We start from the raw sequence: 22,216 nt of genomic DNA, 5'->3' as shown, positions 1-22,216 counted from the left end.
GGCTCTTTGAAAATGGTGTCTGTGCCTCTGAGAATCTTCCTGCATCGGCAGGTGGATCCACGTGGCCCTGATGGGTGTTCTTCCGGCTGTTAGTGAAATTCGGGTCCAGAAAAGGAGGCACGGCAGCTTCAGAGTGGTGAGGGCCTGTCCTTCCCCGACCCCAAGCCGTCCCCCCGGCAGAGGCCCAGGCCTTCCCTTGGCCTCCTTCTGGCAACGTCCCTACAATGTTACTGGATGCTTTGCAAACTCTGCCCTCCCCCTGTGTAGCACCTCCCCGCCATGCTCCCCGCCCTCAGGAAATGCAAGACCCCAAGACGGCATGACTCCCAGGAGATCACGTTCAAGTTCAGAAGAGGGAGCAGACGGGAAGCCACATGGATCAAAGCCCACCCGCTGTAGGCACCAGCAGAGACCGCCAGGGCGCTGGGCTAGGGTGGAGAGAGCAGAGCTTCCCAGGGCAGGGGCAGGGGCAGGGACAGGGCCCTGGAGGTTGGTGCGCTGCCCAAGTGGACGAAGGCATGGGTGGCGTCCGCCCAGGAGAGCCGCGTGGACAGGCCCGAAATGACGGCTCGGGTGGAAAGAAACCACCATCGCTGAAGAGTCACCCTCAGTGAGATTGTAGTGCTTTGGGCTGTAGCACCAGGACATCGCCGTGAATATTAAGGTACAATATGATGAGAACAAAAAAGAATCCTAGTACCTTTCCCAGGGAGTAAATCACCATTCGTATTTGCTACACATAAGTTGATAGCACCCTCCCCTAGGGCCATGGCGATCTCTGATTGAAATAGTAACAAGAGCTGAGAAGGCATTGGGGCAGGATCCTCGGTGTCTATTAATCGTTGTTCGCTTATATCTGTAGAGGTTAACTTTCTGTCTTCTGGGCATTTTTTTTCTGGCTCATAAACAGTTATTCTGCAATAATAATTTGGTTGGTTTTGGTAAGATCTAAAGACTATCCCAACAGAACTGTCTTGCCACTGCTGAGGTCGTAATTTTTATTGAAGAAAGGATTCAGTGATGTTATATCTTCTGTGAAATGACAATCAGCTACTGCAAGTGTAGGAAAAATTAATTATTGGTAATTCGTGACGCTCACGAACGATTGATTGTGAGACATTGTTCACAGTATTTCAGGTGAGGCAGCAGAACCTTCGTCTGTCATCTCTGGTTTTACGTAACTGCCACTCAGGATGGAGAGTTACACTTAGAGGTTTTCAGGGGTTTCTTCCTTTGTTCTTTTTTGATAATAAGAAGGATGGTTTTCTTTTCAATAGGGAAAAAAAACTTCTGCAATAAAAGTCTAGTTGTACTTCATTCCTGTCTTATTTGGCCCCAACTGTGGAAACATGGTCAGTTTCATGTTCTCTAGTAGGTGACTGGTCGGTGGGCTCGTTGGCGTTTAAACACATTCAAGTACAGCTTTGGGGTCGGTGAAAATGTGCTTTGGAGAAGCTTCCTTGGATCTTCAGTCACCTGTCAGTCTGTTGTCTCTATTGTAATGGAGAAAAACTTAATTCTTACAGAAGCAGCTCTTCACTTTTTCTTCATAGAGGACACGTTGCATAATTGGAACTTGCAACTTCTGTAGGAAATTGAAATTATCCCCTAACAGACTCACAGACACGCCTGTGTTCTTACGGGTCCTTCCTAGTGGCCAGGGAAGAGTGCTGCCGTGTCCTCAGCCCCTCGCTGTGCTGATCGGCCCCAAGTATCAGGCCCTGTTCAGTTGGGCAGGCAGGGGATTCAGTGTGGACCAGTACAGGGGGGGTTCAGATACACAGGGGCTTTATGTCGTCCTTGTGATTTTTCAGAATTCTTTGATGAAATCCATTTCAGCCTATAGTCCACACGTGTGCACACAGGTCTTCAGGAGTCCGTATAAAATAAAGCAGAGAGATGAGTTATAAAGGACCTTTCACTCTTAGACGTAATGGACTTCCTGAATTCCTTGAAGAGCGGCTGCCGCTCTCTGTTGCTGTGTCGGCATGAGCGGTAGTAGATTTGGTGGAATTCCCAGTGCGGACACTTTGCTTGGGATCCTCCGTCTGTTCCTTTGACGGGCCCCTGCTTTGCTCAGGGAAATGCCTTCTCCAGGTTCTAAGCCTCGCACTAAGGAGGTAAGCTCAGCACACGGCCAGCTGAGGATGGAATAACAGTAGGTTTATTACCCCGCTTTCCAGACAAGTAAACTGAGACATCCGTCCACAGCCACCTGCTTTCTCCCCCTGAATCTAATAACTGAAAGTTTCCAAGAGACCAGTCACATTTGGGCAGAGGTTGAACTTCCAGGGCTCGTATTCCCCCACACTGTACACCCTCTTCTTCCAGAATGTACCCGTTCATCCAACAAATCAAATCTTGTTCTCGAATCATGTAAAGTTCAGTTTACAGGAGCCAACTTGGGCGTGGAAGCCGGGTCCTGTGCGCCCTGTGCCTGCACGTTCCCTGTAGACCTGAGCCCGTCCACGCAGCCTCGCCCTGTGTACCTGAGCAATCAGTGCCCATTTGCAGGCAGCTCCTGCACACCTGGTCTCCTTTGAGCCCCCAATCTCATGAACACAAGAGAAGAACGTGACATGAGGACAAGAGAGAGATTAAAGTAAATGTCATGTACCCTCTGCCCTGCCATGGAGGACAAATTACCTACTTTTTAGGAAGAAGTTGAGTGGTGAAAGATCCCAGTCCAATCACCATGTTAAATTCTACTGACTTTACTAAACAGAAAGGATTTCGTGTTGAGACTTTTACTTTAGACAGTCCTCAAACCAAGTCTGTGATGTTTGTAACAGAACTCCCAGTTCTGCTGGGAAAACTCCCACATTCCCAGGGAATCTCAGCTGAGGGTCTGGGGCTGCCCTTGTCTGCGTCTGCCTGGGCTGGGCCAGGGGAGCTCAGGACCAAGGACTGGCCAGAGATCCACGTACTCATGACTGTGTTCTTCACTAGCGTTGGTGTAGTGCAGTTTCCGGCCCCATGTCTGGAAGGGTCTGAATTGCCAGGACTTCAGTGAGACCCAGAATCTGGAAAATCTGACCCGTTAGGTGAATGATCTGAGCTTGTGCTGTAGTTTTCTAAAGGAGAGTGAAAGTCAGCGTCACGGCAGACTAACTCCCAAACTGGACACGTGGAAATCTCCATTGCCATGACCACTGGAGGAGAAAGGACGTCAACAGCCCTGCACTGCAGGGTCACAGCTACCACGGAGAAAGGACTTGCGCCCCCTGGCGGGCAGGTCTTGGGGCCCAGGGGCCAGCCCTGCCGGTTCCCACCTCCTCGCAGCGATCAGCCCTTCCTTTGCCTGTCCCCTGGTTCTCCCAGATCTGTCTGACTCTTCCTTCCTAGTCTGTTTGACTTTCTTTTCTCCGGGAGCCTCTAGATGTCAGCGGTCCCAGCGTTCACCCCATGCCCCATTTCTTCTTTCACTTTTGCTTTTCTCAGGTCCTTAGCCATTGCCAAGGTCACCTGCCTGCTGGCAGCTCCCAAGCTCCACCTCCAGCCAGAACCCCCTCGGAGCGTCACACCTGCCTGATGGACGTGACCTGCCGGGTGGCCCACAGGGCTGCAGACTTGACCCTGAAGGCACTGTCCCGCCCCTCCTCCAAGCCAGCTCCTCCCCGAGGTCACTTTCTCCATAGAGCTCCTCTCTGTTCTCTGGGCTAGACGCCCCTCCTTCCAGCGAGTTGCAGACCACGACCCTGACACCCTCTGATAGGGGAACCAGATATAGCAAATTAAAACCAGCCAAAGGAAGCCCAGCGAGATGTGAGTTCCCAGTAAACAGCGGATGAGTATAAGTATCCCCGTGAAATATTCGGGGCGTGCTGATATCGGGGTGCTCCGCGTTTTATCTGGCAGCCCTACTTCCCAGTGTTCCTCCAGTCTTCTGGGCACACATTTCCGATCCTTCCCATTCCTTGCATGGGTGCTGCTGTCTTCCAGACACACCGAGCTCCGCCGAGACATCAGGACCCTATCCTCTCCCGTGTGCAAGGCTTTTAAACCTGGAAACCACTCAGCGTGGCTGTGTCACTGCCCGCTCATGACGAGCAGTCCCAGCGGCCCTGAATTACTCATCGTACCGGACCCATCATTTAGCCAAAGGGCCTCGCAGATAAAATATGTGAAAGTAAGTTGCTGCGTTGCGGCCGGCCTGCTGTCCCTCTGCTGTGGCGTGTCCCACTCACGGCAACATGTGCCCTTTGTGTGGATTTGCAGTGTGCCGGCCTGCAGGGGGGGCCTCTCACCTGCCCTGTGGCCGTGAGTTCTCTGGGCTTCCCCAGTGGTGGTAAATCGTGAACTCTGGGTTGGGCATGAATGGGCTGCAGGTGGGTGTGTGTTTACAGACGGGTGGGAATCGAGGGGCCCCGGCAAGGAAAGCCCCCAAAAATCCCAAGGGTGGAAAGGTCGGCAGACTGCTTTGCTGTAGCCTTAGTGACAGGGAACACCCCACGCAGCAGGGTGCCCGCAGCTCTGCACACTCCTTTTGCAACTCAGCATCCCCAGCGCCACCTCCCGGCACCTGCGACAAACCTCTCACCTGCCCACGCTGCCCACAGCCTCATAGAGCATCTTTACACTTTGGAAGCTGCCCTTCGGGAGCGCAGAGAAGTGGGGAGGAAGAGGCCTGCGGGGGGAAAGCCGCGCCCCACGTGCAGTACACGAGCGTGTGCGCCCCGTGGGAGCGGGCGAGTGCCAGAGTCCCGTGCCGGGCGTGGGGACTGAGGGCCTCCGGGAGCTGGGGTGGCCAGCCTGGGCCTGTCCCCGTGGTGTTCACAGGGGAGGGCAACTTCCTTTCCGGCTCTGGCCCCACTGTGTCCCACACACCAAGTGTCTTCATGTCTCTGCCGTTTGTGGTTAGAACCGGCCTGGTTGGGACGCTGTAAGCTGCCCTCCAGGCTGGCCGCCGAGGCCTTGGGAGGTGGGAGGCTTCACAGACTGGAGCTGCCCTCACTTCTCACCCCCACTGGTCCAGGGTGGCTCTGCTCAGAGACCTTCCTGCCAGACAGCAGAGAGCCCTGGAGAACCTCAGAGACAGCACGCGTGGCCCAAGCCCGGAGCCAGTGGGGCCGTGTCTGAGGGCTGACCCACACCCGTCCATCCGGGCTCCATTTCGAGGACTCGCTTGTCCTTGAATTAAACACGTGGCCCATCTTCTCTCTGAGGTGAGAACTCTCAAAGTCCCTCCAGTCATTCCTCTGAGGTTAGTGATGAAAAGCAACCATGCAGAGAGTTTGGATGATAGGTCGACGTGCTCATTGCTCGCAGTTTTCAGGATCTACTTTTCTTTGTGAGGCCCGTGGACCTCGGTGAGCTTGACGCAAACCTTCGATAGTGGAGAGCAGAGAGGCCTTTGATGGTGGAGAGCAGAGGAGAGCAGAGAGGCCCCTTCTGCTCCTAAAAGCAGGCAGCACTCTGTCTCCTAAACATATCACTTTGTCATCAAACGGCAAGATACATTTTCAGATGCTATTACATCAGCTGATTTTATTGTATCAATATTTTCCCCAATTAAAAGGGAGAGAATTTAGTTAGCTCTGTGGAAGGGCCATTTTTCCTAATGGATTGAGAACTCATGGCCTCAAATTTGGTAAAAGACTGTGGTATCCATTATTCCGAGGCCAAGTAACATCACCTAACGGTGGCCGTGACATCTGCTTTCCTCACACCCATCTCCCCACACTGCGTCCTCTCACTCAGGACCCAGCCTCTCCTTGAGCTGAGTTCTCTAGTTCTCTTGTCTCGGGGATTCGCTGAGCCCAGGACGTGCCTCAGGCTGCGGACAGGGCACCCTCATTCCCCCAGTGCTCTCTGCCCTGACAGCCTGGGTGGTGGCCAGCAACTCACCCTCTGACCTCCCTTGTCCTTGTCTGTCCGAGGCAGCGGTGGCGCCCGCCTCTCTGGGCGGCTGTCAGGGGAGGTTCAGACGAGGGGACCCTGGGGGACACAACGGGCGACGCAGGCCCTGCCTGGCCGAGCTGCCCAGGCTTGCCTCCTTCATTTCCCCCTGGCTGTCTTCCCCCTTTTTCTCTCCTAACACATGGGCTTCCTTGCTAGTCTCCTTTTAGTGATGTTTCAAGGGTTTGACATTTAGACCTGTGCAGTTACCTTTGTCCAAAAGCAATTAAGTTCCAACCTTCAGCAGCTATGATGAAAAGTACCCTTTTGCATCTTTTCCTTTCTAATAAGCAAAGCCTTCTCTGAAAAGGCGGGATGGCTGTGGATACAGGGGAACTTGCTGAGTCCGCACATTTTCCTGCTTCAGGGGGTCTTACAATTGTTATTGAAATCTCTCTTGTGTAAGTATATTCACCCCCGAAGCTTGGGAAAGGTCTGGGCTTATTTCTCCTTTACTGTGAAAATACATCTTTCTTCTTCTTTTCATTCTTCCCCAATGCATAGAAAAGTAATAATTTTGCCCCGTGGGTAATATTGTCCTGATTTTCTAGAAGACAGGCGTGGTGGGGTCAGGTACCAGATACCTAGGTAATCAAGGCCCCAAGGCATGTAGCGGTCCCTGCTTTCTCAAGGGTTTATCAGGAGGCTGGGAGGGGCTCAGCTCTGTGCCCGGCAGGCAGAAAGGGCTTGACTTGTCTTATTAGGGGTCATTTCAGAAAACTGGTGCTGCCCTGTCCTGTCTGTTTCCCAGGCGAGCAGTTGAGGAAACCCGCTGTCTGTGCTCCTGGCGGCGGTTTTCCAAGCACAGTCCTTTCTCAGGGGCCTGAGGGATGGAGGGATGCCCGGAGCCCCAGGTTCATCTCTCACCGACCCGCACCCCACGGGTGTCGAGCGGTAACCCCGACTGTAGGTGAACAGCAGTGCTTGTTGGCTTTCTGGGATCATTGAGGTACCATGTGTGATCTTCCTGGTTGAAGCTGCCTTTCTGCCCTCGGGATTTGTCAGCAGGCAGAAGGCTCGTCCTCCTGGCCTTCGCTTTGCTCCCTCGCCCGGAAGGGTGCGGGCAGCGTGTGCATAACTGCGGGCCTGGGAGCGTGTGAAACTCTCCACCCGTGCATACAGCCCACCAGGCTTTGCGCACACGTGGCGTTGAAGGGTACATAAAGCAGTTTGGGGTCACCTGAGAGGGGCCGATGGCTGGCCTTTCTCTTTCCGCTTGCCCTCCACTGAGGGCCTGGATAAGCAGCTGCAGAGAGAGCCCCTCGCCTGCGCCAGAGATGCCCCCTCCAGTCGGCAGACCTGGCCGGCTGAGATGACAGGGTGTGACAGCCGCGGGAGGCTGCCGAGGGGCCTGACTTCTTCTGGCAGGAGCGAAGAGGCTGAGAGGCCTGGGGGCAAAGGGTGTGTGTACCCCGAGCCTCCCGCAGGGAGAGCCGGGCAGGCAGAGGGAGGCCATCGGGTGGTTCCGTCCGACTTTGGCCAGGGGCCTGGCAGGTTGCCTCTGCTCTGGAGACCAGAGGAGCATGGGTTGGGTTCCTAGAGAGCACTGAGCTTCCCCAGCCTGTCTCATCCATTATCCTCAGAACCTTCCAGAGAGGGCGGGTGGCAGACGTTCTAAGCCATGGTGCTCAGGGGAGGTGAGGAACCGTTTCTGTCTGCAGTTAGATGGAGGATCTGCACGGCTCTGCCTGCCTCCGGGCCGGGGTTGTGTGTGTGGGGGGGTCTCTGTGGAGCCTGGAGGCCTCGCCCCGGGAGGACACACGCAACCACTCTGGGACCTGAGCCCACCGCCTGAGCAGGCGGAGTCGCCCACCCTGAGCTCTTCCACCTTCTCCTTTCTCCAGCTGCCTCTGAAGGTCACTGTGACCGGCGTTCCCCAGGAAAGATTGGGGAGCAGGGGACACAGTGCCCTTGGCCCTGGCTCTGCCCCGCCTGGGTAGGTGACAAGGGGCATGGGCTGTGCCTAGCTGGAGGAGGCTCGCACTGCTTCTGCTCCTGGCCCGCAGCTCCCAGCACAGCTGAGAGACCCGTCACTAAAGCCCAGGGGGACAAGCGAGAGAAGCCATGTGTCCGGGTTGGGGCCGACTTGGGACTCTGATTATGGGCTGGCTAAGGCCCTGCACAGCCGGGCCGGGCGCACGCACTTGGGCTCAGGGCTGCCGGCGCCTTGCCCCACCTACGTGCATTGGTGGTTCCCGGGCATCAGTGTGGCACAGCCGGATCTGTCCAAGCTGTTTCTGAAGCTTGTTTGCAGAGAAATGGTTCTTTTGTGGGACAACAGGGAGCTTATCTCCCTCGACAAAGACCATCCCAGGAGAGCACAACCTCCACAGACGTTCTTGACGAGGACCACAGAGCGAGTGAGGATCCAGGCTCCGGGCCAGCGGGCTCTGTCGTGGAAATAGCAGCTGCTTTCCCCGCCCCAGGCTGTGCCCACTGCCCTGGCTGCTTCCGGGGGAGTGATGGGGCGGAGGTCTTCTCGGGAAATAGTAGCCGTCACTTTGCTGAGTTTAAAGTCTCCCTGCAGCACGCGTGGTGCCCCGGTAGTTCCAATAACCAGCCCAGGCCGATGAGTTCACAAGATTCACTCACAGTTATTATCTCATTGGATCCTCTTGTTTTACTAATTGGGAAGGAAGGTCAGAGAGGTGACGTGGCCTGGCAAAGACCTTCATCCGGGTGGGGGCGGGAGAGGAGAGAAAGAGAGAGAAGGTGAGAGCAACAGAGATACAGAGACAGAGAGACACTAAACGCAGTTGGGCCCCTTCAGTCCCAGTAGAAGAGGGACAGGAACCTGCTCTGCTTTGCCTAAGGGGTTTATTTCCTTCCACCACGTTCCCTGAGCATCTCCCCTGTGCCAGATGGACGCACGCATGAGAGCAGCTCCGCCCTCAGGAAGCCCCGGGGCAGGAGTCATTCTGCCCAGTGGAGTGAGCTTTACTACCATCCTGCTGGAAAGCTTTTCCTGGATGTTTTTAAGGTAACCCTCCTCAGCGTTGCCAGGAGAGACCCTCGGGCTTCCTTATCCTGGGCAGGTCCTGGGGCTTCCTAAGGACCACGTTCTCTGCATGGGGGGCCCCCCTGCTTCCTCCTCCCACTTCCCACCGTGGACCGGTTGACTCCTCATTGAGAAGACACCCCTCTCCCCAGGCGGCTTTTCAGACCTCCCTGCACAGGGTAGGTGTCCCCGCCAGGTGCTGCCACCTCACTGTGTGTGGCCCCCTCCTGGCACGTCAGAGTTGCATTGTCATTATTTAGTTATTTCCTGTCTCCTGCTGAAACATGAGCTCTGAGGGAGGAAAAGGCGGTGCTCGGTGCTCGATTTGTTCCGTTGTCTCTCCAGACTTTGGCAAACAGTCGACTCGGTAAATATCACTGAAAGAGGAGAGAACGAATGAACAAATAATCAGCCCAACAGATCGTTGCAGGTTTACAGGGTTCACACAACGAGCCAGTAAACTCATGCCTTTGAAATCAGACGTGTGTGTAAACCTAGCCACCGAGGTTTAGTCCACCCATCCCCGTCTGTAGGCATCTCCACGTCTCATCCCAGGTGGGTGGAAGCAGCGTGGTCTGAGGTTCACCCAGCGGGGGGCCCTTGGAGTTGGCCACCTTCTCCTCTGTCATCTACGCTGCTGAGTGGAGGGTCAGTGGAGACCCGTTTATCACTATCCTTCCCCTGAGTCCCAAGGCACTGCTGCATCCGCATCTGCTTAGCTGTTTTAGGAGCTCTGTGCCTGAGGATGACGGATGGAAGATGCAGGACGTAGTGCCCCGCAAAGCATGACTTTTCGTTTAGCTCAGACGGCTCTTCTCCGTTAATTTTGCCTGTTTTCAGCTCCAGGTGTCACTGTGCGTTTACTGAAGGTGAAGTGATACGTGTTAATGCTCCCGTAGCAGACGAACCTCACAAAGCATCGAACGAGGCCAGTTTGAGATCAGAGTCATTGTCAAATAGTGATTTTCAAACAGAAAATCAGTTAATTCCAATCTTAGTTCAGTGGTTTTTCCATTTCACGGAATCCAACCACAACTTGAAAATTTGCTCCGTCAAAGATAAGCACCTGACGTGATTGCTGATGTTACTGCAAATTTGATGAAAGAATTCAACATCTGTGATACAGTTATTTGTTTTGTAGGATAATATAAATGTTTGTGGTAAGTGTATCCCCCTCAGAATTGATTGTGGTATACAAATAATTTATAATTGTGTCCAAACCAACGGGATGTTCTGTCCGTTAAAATGGAAGCTGAGGATGTCAGACTTTATAAATGGCGATAACTACAAGAGTAATTGAACTAAAAATGTTTGGTAATGAAGCCGATGTTGAATTTTCTAAAATACTTCGGCTGATAGCATGCATTCTCCCTTCTCTATTGAGCATCATATTTCAGAAATGTTTAGGCCGTCAAAGAATTACTTTGTAAATCAATCTGAGAGTCCAAAGATGGTGAACTTTTCTCTAAATGAGGCCCTAAATGTTGGCTTCATTCTGTTATAAATTAGTTGGAAATATTTAATAGTAGCCATCAACAAACAGAACACCAAAAAACACAACCACAGAACAAAACAAAAGCAAAAACTCGCAGCTTTGAGACTTTTATAGAATTACAAGTATTAAAAACAGAGTTTATGAACAGGAAGACATAAAAATTCCTACAAAAGCAAGGAAGGGATAAACAAATTCAGTGATGAGAGCTCACAAGATGCTATTTTGAAAAAAATTACAGGCAATTTCATGAAGAGATGTAAATATTAAGGATATTGAAGAATATATTAAAAGTGAAACATACTAAGAACAGACAAGGCTAAGAAATTTATTGGAGCAGGTGGACATGTACTGAGAATAAATATTCTGTTCATGTTTTTATTTTATTTTCAGAAAGACAATATAAAAAGGTTTTTCCCCCCAAATATTGCTGTAATGTGCATTGATACGTTAATTTTGTCGTCTAGAATTTTTTCTTAAGTTTAAAAAATAGTTTTTGAACAGAACTCCTTAATAGTTTCCCATTTTAATAAGACCAAAATGCTCTTCAATAATTATTTTAGAAAGCATATAGCTTTAGTTGTTTTAGCCCCTCCTTCACTCTCAAAAGGGTCCTGATTTGGATGAGGAGGTATACGGCGCCCATTCTGAGGGCTCTAAGTGCCATGGCTTTAAATCTCGAGCACGATGGCTCCCAAATCCTCATCTGCTCCTTTGTGAAGGAGCCTCGTGTGTTTTATCAATGTAATCGAGAACAGAAGAACCACCTGGGAGGGGCTGGAGCTGCAGAAGGAAAACACTACCCTCTTGGGGACGCAGGGGGCAGTCTGGTTCAGTCTGCCAGGACACCCAGGGCTACTTGGAAAGGGCACTTCCAGGCCCCGCTGGGCAGGAGAGGTCAGCCAGGCAGCCCCTCCTCAAAGACACCGGCTCAGGGAAGGCGCCAGCCCTCAAAGCGCTGAAGATCCCAATCGTCTGGGGTGGCTGGGACAGTACCCGGTCTGCTTGGGTCACCCAACACCCAAATGACTGTAACTCACACCGGGTGGTAGGACCCCAGGGAGCAAGCGTCGGTCTCAGACTTGCTGGACCTCAGAAGCTGATGGGACAAGTCAAGGGAAAGGAGAGATAGGGTCGCGCGTGAGGGGAAGCTTGTGAGCCAGGGCTGGGGGGAGTGGGCAGGGGGCGGGAGAAGCCCTCTCCTGCTCTGATTCCACCTCCATCTGCTTCTGTCCTCCTTCTGTCCCCCAGCTGCCACTGCCCGGTCTCCCGCCCAGTTCCCCTTCCCGTCCCTGAGCCAAGCACCCCAATCCTCACCTATCTCCCTCCCACTTACCCTTGGAGTGAACTCAAGCCCACCCCTCCCTTCCAGCCAATCCCCAGACCCCCCTCCTCTTGGTGGTCTCCACTAGAATGGCCCACAGCCCCCTGAAATACAACTTGTCGTCCCGCTGCAAGGACAGCAGGACATTTCCCGTGGGATTTCGGTGAGGGTGGGGGAGGAAGCTCAGCTAGCCTGTCACACGTCATAGGAGCCCCCCAAAGCGGGGCCCCACTCCCCCGTCTCAGCTGATGAATGATGTCCCCTCCCATCCACCTCCCAATATGGAAATCCCAGCGCCTCTGACACCCGACTCTTCACCACGTCTAGCTGATTACCATCCACGTGGATTCCACCCTTGAAACCCCCCTCACATGCTGCCTCCCTTCCATTCCCATGGTCCTGCTTTAGTCCAGACCTACTCCATCTATTGCCTAGACCAGCACATCTCAAATTGTAACGCGCATAGGAACCACCTAGGGACCTTCCGAGAGGGTGAGAGGTCTGGGTGGGACCTTGGATCCTGCATTCCCAACCAGCTCCCAGGTGAAGCCCATGCTCCGGGACCATCCTGGGGCAGCAAAGGCTACATCACCCCCCGCTTCCCTCCCCATCTTAACTGGCTCCTGATGGCTTCCAGTCACTCGAAACTTCCATGGCGGTTCGTTGCTCAGAGCCAAGGTTTTCAGCTTCAGTCTATGTAAAACCCATCACTGCCCATATATTTAGATTTCCAACATCTGGAATCTGGAGTTAGGCCCAGGAATTGGCATCTTTGTTTAATGCCCCCAGTGGTTCCAATAATGTAGGTTTTCGGCGGGGGTTGTTTTGGTTTTGGGGGGTTTTATTTATTTATTTGTGGCTGCACCTCCAGGCTTGTGGGATCTTAGTTCCCCAACCACGGACTGAACCTGGGCCCCAACATTGAAAGCACCGAGTCCTAAACACTGTACTGTGAGGGGGCTCTGATAGTCTAGGTTGTTGATGGAAAATGAACCTTTAATACCAAACCAAACGCTTTACCATGGCACTCAAGGGCCTTCTCAACTCAGCCCCATCTTTCTGCCTCGCTCATCCCTGCTACCTTCACGTACCAGAAGTCCAGCAGAACAAACCGTCCACTGTCTGGACAGTAGGTCGTGCTGTCGTCTCCCTCAAGCCCCTGTCCGTCCCCTCTGTGTCCTGGAGGGACCGCTTAGCCCTCCACCCCTGGGGAGCCTTGGTGACCTCCCAGGTGAATCACCGCCCCCATCTTCCTTCCTTGGTGCTGTGGCCCCACGTCTCCAGAACGTGAGAGTGGGTGTCTTAGGGGTAGCTGTTTGCCACTCGTCCTTCCAGCTCAGGAGGGCTGCTTTAGGGCAGGGACAGGTCTGTATTCATCTTTGCATCTCCAGGACCAAGCGGGCTGCCTGCCCCAGAGCCATTTCCCAAAGAATAGTATTGAAAAGGCATCAAATGGGGTTTAGAAAAAGACAATTTTAATCAAATGTATAGCTGGCTGACTTTTGAAGGTGTAAAAGTAAAGTCTGCTTTGTTGGAAATCATCTGTTTTGATAATCTCAGTTTTGGAGAGCAACGTGCTTTACGCCCCACAGTACTTCACGTTCGGTGAGCGCACAAGCACTGATTAAATACGAATCACTCAAAGTCAGTATAGATTTAATTACTGTTTGAAGCATTATTTTTGTACTGATTCGTGTCTGTGTTTATCGGGTAGCTTGTGCAAACCCTTTGAGGGTGAATGGCCAGGGACTGGCAAGCTGTCATTGGCCTCTTAAGTGATATGATTAAGGGACTCTAGGTGGTGGGCTGGGTTTGAATTCTGCAACGTTTAGTGCCCTCTGCTGGTCACACCAGGCAAATCACCTGCTGCTCCAGGAGGCCCTTGCAGAACTCATGGTGTCTGATTCCTGATAAGCTGGTCTTGTCTGGCCTCCCTTTAGATCGTTGAACATTTGGAAAGGAGGGTTTTTAAATTAATGCATGGAAGAGAAAAATGTTCCACCTAGGAATTCTGCCTCTCTGGGTTGTATTAAACCAATTAATACCTTCTAATCAATTACACTACAATTTACTCAAATATATTTTTTTAGTGATCTCATTTCCTTTTCTCATTTTTATTGAAGTATAGTTAATTTACAATATTGTGTTAGTTTCAAGTGTACAGCAAAGTACAGCAAGGTGATTCAGTTATATATGTATTCTTATATATATGAGATTCAGTTTTATGTATATTATATTTTTATATTTAGATATTGGGTAGAGTTCCCTGTGCTGTACAGTAGGTCCTTGTTGTTTATCTATTTTACGTATAGTGGTGTGTATCTGCTAATCCCAAATTCCTAATTTATCCCTCCCCACCTCCACTATCCCCTTTGGTAACCACGAGTTTGTTTTTTTATGTCTGTGAGTCTGTTTCTCTTTTGTAATAAGTTCGTTTGTATCATTTTGTTAGATTCCACATATAAGTGATATCATGTGATATCTGTCTTTCTCTGTCTGACTTACTTCACTTAATATGATAATCTCTAGATCCATCCATATTTCTGCAAATGGCATTATTTCGTTCTAGAAAGGAGTAATATTCCATTGTATATATGTACTACATCTTCTTTATCCATATATTAAGAGTATCATAACAGTGCTCAATAACAACTTTTTAATGCAGTGTATGCAGAGTGCCTGTCAGGGGTTGAGGGCTTTTGTCTCCAGCGGCCCAGGATTGGAATAGCGGCTCCTGAGTTTCCTCTGGACTGGATATGGACCAGCTCCCCCGTGGGGCCTCAGTTGCTCCGTCCTGGAGGGATTTCTGTGAGGGTGATACCCATAGAAAGGGGGTAGCGCACAGTAGGTGCTCACAGAGCGAGAGCTATTTTGCATGTATGGCTCACTTAGTAAATCTAAAATATATCTTGGAAACAAAAAAGAAGAAGGAACTAAAAGTGTTGATCATGACTATGGTAGTTGTTCTGGGATAATTGTCATACTGTGCTCAGAATGGTTTCATTTTAATAGTGGTGATTGCTAGAAAATGATTGGGTTTTTTGCGTTCATTCAGAGCCTTCTCTAATTACAAGTGTTTCTTGGCTTTGGTCCATTCGTATTCCCGAGGGAGGCTTCTTGCAGGAATGTGCCATCTGTAGGGCTGGGCGCCCAGGCTGACTGTGGACAGGGCTCGTGGATGGAAACGGAGGAGGGCGCCCAGGAGGGAGGACACGCCTGCATCATCAGCACCAGATCCCACCCGGCAGGTGCCACTGCCCACCTTCAGCTTCAGGGAGCCCTCGGGAGGGGTTTCTGTACCACCAAGAGGTCACTATCATGATTCCCAAGGATTTATGGTGTCTTTGCCGAAACGGAGCGCTGCGTAGGGGGTCCCAGGTGACCGCCTGCAGGTCTCCTGGGCGAAAGAGCCTTTTTCTCTGTCGAGCCGCGTTGCAGTCTGGGTTTGCCCAGCACGTCTGCCCATCCACCCAATAAATACTTTCCCCCATCCCCGAGGTGCCCGAGTGGGTCTGTCAGAGATGAGCTGACCATGACCCCTCCTCCAGGAGGGGGCTTCCCTCTGCTTCCCCTAAGAGCTCAGACCGGAGCAGAGTCCAGATGCAAGGCCTGATATCAGCCCGGAGTCGTGAAGATTACACGGGGTGATACAGGAAAGCTGCCGGCAAAGTGCTTGGCTCAGAGGAGCAGTGACATGACGCCAGCTCTTCATCCCCAAGTCACTGTTCACACCTCACGAGGCAGGGGACTGAGCTGAGCTTCACGACAGTTAATCAGGCTCCGGAGTGTGGGACAGGTGGACGGCCAGGGGCTGGAGTTTTTCGGGGACCTTTTCCTGTAGCTCTGGTAGGAGGTACTCAAGGCCGGCACCCGGAATAAGGGCCAGGGTGTAGTTGTGGTTGTGGCCGAGGGACAGCAAAGGGGGACCCTGTGCAGGTGGCTGGACCCCCCTTCCAGCCCCCCAGCCCTGTGGCCACAGGCTACGTAACCTAGGGCGCTGATGCATCTCTGGACTGCTGTGATGCAACACGGAAATACTGCACCGTGTCACCACGGGCACAGCGAAATGTTCCTGTACGTTCAGCAAGTTACTGTCGTCGGCAATCCTCAAGCCAAGGTGACCGGGCCTCTTGCAGGGTCTGTGAAGCTGCCTCTCGGAATCGCAGACCTCGCGATGTTTGAAGAGTTTCTTCTCCCCTGGCACCTCCACGTCCTTGGCCTCTTCTCTCCCTCCCGAAACAGACAAACGAACAAAAACAGCAGGAGCTTTTGTAACCTGCGGGTGGTTATGGCGCTACTAACCTGGCTTGTTCTAAGGTGGGGCTACTTCCCAAGTGCAGGTAGAAACCGTGCCAGTACCAGACCTCCCCCCACCGCAGACTGACAAAGCCACGCTCCCAAAGGGTCCCACTGTCACCCCGATCCCCGGCCCACTGTTTTTCTTCCCGAGTCCTCTGTGTCTTCCCTGAGTTTCCCGCCTCGGTGGAGGCTGGCCATCCCCAGGTGGGTGGCGGGCGAGCCCTCTGAGCCCGTTCTGCCTCTTGCAGGGTTGCCATGGAGCCCTTCTGTCCGCTCCTGCTGGCCGGTGTTAGCCTGCCCCTCGCCAAGGCCTTCAAGGGCAACGAGACCACCACCGCGCAGAGCAACTGGACCTCCACGACCGCAGGTAAGGGCCCCCCGCCTCTTCCTCCCTGCCCTCCTGCCCGCACTGCCCACTGCCCCGCCTCCTGATGGCCTTGCGGGGTGATGGACAGGTGCGTGGGAAGTGTGCACGTCTGTAGGGCAGGCTGGCTAGGAGAGCAGTGCTCCGTATTTGACTGGAGCAAAGCTGAGCACTCGGGAGGCAGCAGACATAAGCTCCCACCCCTGCCCTGGGCTGAGATTCCGTGTCAGCTTGGTGGGACGGAGGGCAGGATGGCCCCCGTTGTGCTGAACCCAACTCAAAGCAGCCCTGAACAAACGTGGATGTGTCAGTGGGGGGTATTTAAACGCTGGCGTGACAGTTGATGCCATTCATTAAGAAATTCATATTGTGGGGCGAGATATTGGTATAGTAGTTAGGTTTATTTTAAAACATGAGTCCGTACCTTTTAGAGACGCATACTTGAATGTTGACAACTGAAACGACAAGATATCTAGGAGTGACTTGGAAAAGAATGCATAGTGGGGCAGGCCACAGACGCACACAGTTGATCCAAGAATGTCAGGGGGCAGATACGTGGGGGTTCGTTACTCTAGTCTCTCACTGTTTTTATACTTTGAAAGTTAAAAAGGAGAAAAGGAAAAGGAATGCCTGATACATGAGACAATATGGGTGGATCTCAGAAACATGCCAGGTGACCAGACAGGGAAGAGCACGTGTTGTGTTTTCCACGTATGTGAAGCGCCCGGGACAGGCAGATCACTGGGGCTGGGCGCAGGACGGGGAGTGAGCACACATGGCAGGAGGGGTCTTAGTGGGTTGATGGAGAAGCGGAGGTGATGGATTGTGGGGATGGCGGCACAGCTCTGTGAATTCATTGAAAGTCATTGAGTCGTATGCTTAAAATGGGTGTGTTTTAGAGCTTGGAAACTTTACCTCCATAAAACAATGTAAATGCAAGGTTAAAAGAAGAGGAGAGGGAGAGAAGAGAAGCAAGAGCAGATGCCCCTGAATCGCCCGCCTGTGCTCACATCTAGCTCTGCAGCTTAGTGGCTGAGTGACCTTGAGTAAGTCGCTGACCCTCTCTGTGCCCAGTATCCCCAGGTGTAGATGGCGGTGATAATAGTACCCACTTCTTAGCAGTGCTGTGAGGATTAAGAGAGATAACCGTGCTGGGGTGTGGAGGACTCCTCGACGCTGGCCGTTTTTAGCGGGACAGTTATGTCGTAGGTCATCCGGCCAGACTCTTAACCGAGAGTCGGCTGTTCAGTATCTTTTGGTATCTTCTTCTTGGACATGTGCCTGATACAGAGGGAGGCCCAGCTGGGTGGGTTCCAGGTCCCCGAGGAGTTGATATGGATTTCCTGGGCACCGCCATGCCTCCCTGGTAGACTTGTAGGCCTGTCTGTGCCTGCCAGCTCCATCCCATGGCAGGGCCAGCAGGAGCCTGTAACCAGCAGGGACTGGACCTCCGCTCTGCACCCAGACCTGTTGCCAGTTCCCACACCTGCTGCTCCATCCCCATCCCCTCCTTCCCCCAAGACTCCCAGACATAAAACTCAAGGAATTCTCTGATAGGGATCACTTGGTGTATTGGTCAGGGTTCTTCAGAGAAACAGAATCAATAAGATATATAATTATATGTATATTTATTATGAGGGATTGGCTTACATGACTGCAGAGCCAGGGTGCCAGTCTTCCTGTGGAAACTGCCAGTCTTCACTCTCCGCCTGAAGACGGGCAGGCTGCCGTAGAAACAGAAGGAGCGACGCCCCAGTTGGAAGGCAGTCAGGCAGGAAGAATTCCCTCTTCCTCGTGGGAGGCTCCGGCTTTTTGTTCTATTCGGACCTTCAGCTGATTGGATGTGGCCCAACCCCCAGTGCAGAGGGCAATCTGCTTTTCTCAGAATACCAGCTCAGATGCCAGATCTCATCCACATGGCCTCCCTGTAGAAACACCCAGCTTATTCAGATACGTTGACCCAATATCTGGGCGCTCTGTGGCCAGTCGAGTTGACACATGAAGCCTCACAACTTGCTCATCACAGACCTTCGGGAGAACAAAAATTATCAACTTCCCTCCAGGAAAAAGTTGACCAAGGTGATTAGAGTTGCCACCATTCAGCCTGGGGTCAAGAGTTCAATCCCCATCCAGCCCGAGGGCTTTCCATGATTTCCTAACCCTGGACAAACATCCTACTAAAGCCCCTAAGAGCAGGGACAAGTGAGGCTCCCTGCTGACCTGAGCACCCAGCCAGGAGAGCCCTTCTAGGCTCCTGGCCATCTTCTGCACTGAGCAGCACCCTCTTCACACTGAAACCCCAGAGAAATTCAAAACCACAGAAAAGAAAGACCAGAAGCCCCAGTGAATAGAAACTGTGCTCGTCACGCTGCCTCGTCTCAAGCCGGCCCTCTGGGTGCCGGGTCCTTGGCGGAGCACTGCAGCCCGGGATGCTCAGGACGGTGCTTCCCTGGGATGGGCGGAGGGGAGCTGGCCTCTGGCTGGCCCAGTGCCCAACACCTGCAGGAACATGTAACAAAACATTCAACCAGGCAGAGAGCATCCTTTGCCCAAAAGTGGGGAAGAGACGCTGCAGCTGTGTGAATGCACCTGCAGATGGCGCTGTGGTCACCGTCAGGGTGACGGGCTCCCCACTCCTGGGTTCACCTAAAAACAAAATGCCTGGCTGATAATTGGCTGTGGCTGTCAGGTGTCCTTACAGGGAGCGGGACGGCTGTGTGACCTGGTGCCCACCAGAACGCATGTGAAAGTCACCTGTTGCAGCCTCTGCAGGCATGGCAGTGGCTTCTGGTCACTTCCAAGAGGGAAATCATCTGGCTCAGGGCCCCTGTTATGTAAGTAGATGGGCTCCTGTGGCCTAGAGTTCCGGAGGACACCTGACGACCGTGTGAGGTGCCCTTTGAAACTTCACCTGTTCCCCAAAAGAAGGATGAAGCATCGTTTGGGATGATCACAGTGCTTTGCCAGTGTGTTCCAAAATAACCGGGAATAATTTCATTTGCTCACTGAACAAAATGTATTAAATTATCATCAGGAGACATTATTTTACACAATTAGTTGAAGGTAAATATCTATAAATTGTACAGCAAAATGGTATTGTCCAGATTATACGAAGGATTCCTAAACATTAACAAGAAACAAAAAAAAGACAGTAGGAAAACGGTAAAAAATTTGACCAGGCAAAATATGAATATCTAATTAAGTATGTTTGTGAATCATGAAAAGGCGCCTAACCGTCTAGAAATTAGGGAAATGCAAATTTAACTGGTATCATTTTACTTATCAGATTGACAGAAATTAAAAGAATTACTAATATCTGGGAGAAACAGGTTCCATCGTACACTCCAGGTGAGCGTGGAAGGTGGAAACATTGGCAGTTTGCAGTTTCGATTACAGTTTAACGTGTGTGGACAGAATACAAAGGGTCCACTTCCAGGAGCTCGCCTACAGAAACCCTTGTGAGATACACAAAGATGTCAACATGAGCTGCAGAATTGTAGGTAATAGCCAGAAAGTTGGAAACAACCTAAGTGTCCATCCCACTCTTGGTTTATCCAAAAAGTGGAAATTCAAGGGGCAGTTAAACAAAATGAAGAGGCTCCTGTGTGCTGACACTGAAACTCTCCAAGACAGACGACCCAAGAAAGGCAAGTCGCAGAGCTGCCAGATACCGTAGTTCATCTGGTTTTTTCTTCCCCACATTTCACATCACTGTATCCTGAAGTGTGCCTTAATATCTTTTCTCCTTTCTTAGTGGTTCTTAAAGTAATAGCACATCTTACGATCCCTGGAGTCTTAGATGTGATGAGAGAGTCGTTAGGCCTCCAGTTATCAGCGAACCTGTAGGTTTATGAATGTGAACGTGTAGGGAAAATGTCAGGGCAGATACACCGCACGGGTTGGACAGCGTGTAACTCTGGGAACAAGAAGGGGTGGCCCTTGCCCGTGACTGTGCTGTGTTTGGTCTGAACATTTTGCAGCAGGCCTGGATCCCTGTGTTGCTCCTATCGACCAGAACCCAGCAAAACGCACGAGGTACAGGGTGGGAGCAGACTTTTAAAGCGCCCTCTGCTGGTAAACAGCGGGTCCTGCAGGGACCTTGCCCGCCCCCCAACCAGAACACAGCTGCTCTGCCACCTTCTTCCCCTCCCTCCTCTTCTCTCCCACCCCTGCCCCAACTCTTCCCTCCCCCAGGGACCCCCAAGGCAGGGCAGATCCGCATTGGAGGAACATCATCCAGTACCCCCCTTCCTACAAGAGGGGACCCCAGAAGGGGGGGTCCCTTTGTCAAGGCCTTACACAGAACTCTTTAGGGCTGAGGGGGGAACCAAGGGGCCTCCCCACCCCCTGCTGCCCACCCTCACCTCACAGGGCCGTCCAGCACAGCGGGCGAGCCGCACAAGTTTAAGCGTGCAGGTGCATGACTGAGGTCAGGACTCACAAGGCAGCCCCTGACTTTCAAATTCCAGGACCAGATTGCATGTAAGCCGACACACACGTGTGCACACTTCTCAGGCGTGCATGGGCATAAATTTGCACGAACATCCATGCGCACCTGACCTGGAGCATTGGCTGCATAGAATTGGAGGAGATTTGGGGAGAAGGCTCTCTGAGTGGACCACCGGGGTACTAACCTCCAGGAGAGCCCCGCTCTGCTCCCCAGCCGTGACCCTCAGCCCCACCCAGTCTGAGTCACATCACCGTGAAATGAAAACAGAAAGAGACTTGAATTTCCTCTTAGTCATCACCCTGACTTCCCGTCGGGAGCCCATTGGTGCCCGGGAACACAGCCCAGCCTGCGGAGGGTTTTTCTGACCCACATTGGTTTTCAGAATTGTATTTGGGTTGAATTGCTTACCAATATTTAAAAATCAGATAATTTTTACGTAAAAATATAGATTTCTTCCTTCGGTAAATTGGAAGAACTGAGCACGCCACGTGCACCTCTCCTTGGCCCCCGTGAGCTGGGGCTAAGACGCGGCCAGCCCCGCGGACAGGGCATGGACACCCCGCCAGTTCCCAGAGCCCCACGGGGCCTGCTGGTCCTTGACTGTTCCCGCCTGACCTCCATCTTCCATAACAGCCGCGGCTGCTGACAACTGACAGAGACCCCGAGCAGGGGAACCCATTTGTCCCTGTGGCCCATCGCTTCTGTCCGGGTACACGGCCCCTTTCTGGGGGCCTTGGGTCATTCCGCCTCGCTCCTTGAGGGTGTGCCGTGGAATTGCCCACGTCTGTAACTGCAGCCTTGACTCCGGGCAGCATGAAAGCGGAGGCTGGACCCTGGAGCCCCTGACGGCCCCAGGGGTGGGCTGTCTGTGATCCCGGTGCCCACCTGAAGCTCCTGGCAGGCCTGCACGCTCAGCTAGGCCCATCCAGCCCTCGGACCTACGAGCTGGCCCGTCAGTCACTGCCAAGGTTAAGCTGAGCAAATGCAGAAGTGGGGAGTTCGACAGAAGGGACGCCCCGGGAGAGCAGAAGGGCACCTGCCAGGCTCTGCGGCTGCATCTGGATGGGCAGGGATGGAGCTGAGTGGCCTCTCTGGGGCTGGGCCCAGCTCTGCCCCTTGGTAGCAGGCGTCTCCCCCATCAGTCTGGGCTTGAGTTGCTCCAAAGCCCTGGCAGGGTTCGGGGGTGCTCCGAGGAGCTGCAGGCAGGTCGGCTCCTAGGGTCGGGGAGGAGCCTCTGTAGCGGAGGGGCTCCCAGGGAGGGACTGAGCAGAGATCTCAGCCTGGCATCCCCAGCCTCCCAGCTCAGCTGCAGTGGTCCCTGAACATCACTAGCTCGTGTGGCAGAGGCGTGGGGCAGCCTGGAGCGGGGGCGTGTCATAGGTTGGCCAGGT

At 52.7% G+C, this 22,216-nt stretch overlaps 1 protein-coding gene across 2 annotated transcripts in view; it reads left to right on the top strand.

Moving 5' to 3' along the window:
• Window positions 1-22,216, top strand: part of PTPRE (protein tyrosine phosphatase receptor type E) — a 96,454-nt gene that overhangs the window by 34,130 nt on the left and 40,108 nt on the right. For both annotated transcript variants that reach the window (XM_060033844.1, XM_060033843.1), the window contains exon 2: window positions 16,260-16,378. In XM_060033844.1, coding sequence (XP_059889827.1) covers window positions 16,267-16,378 — 112 coding nt within the window. In that variant the 5' untranslated portion in view covers window positions 16,260-16,266. The remainder of the gene's footprint in view (window positions 1-16,259; window positions 16,379-22,216) is intronic.

Source organism: Delphinus delphis, chromosome 16, assembly GCF_949987515.2.
Source record: "Delphinus delphis chromosome 16, mDelDel1.2, whole genome shotgun sequence".
NCBI classification, from domain to species: Eukaryota; Metazoa; Chordata; class Mammalia; order Artiodactyla; family Delphinidae; genus Delphinus; species Delphinus delphis.
The sequence above is the reverse complement of the archived record's forward strand: the minus strand, read 5'-3'. Positions and strand labels throughout refer to the sequence as shown.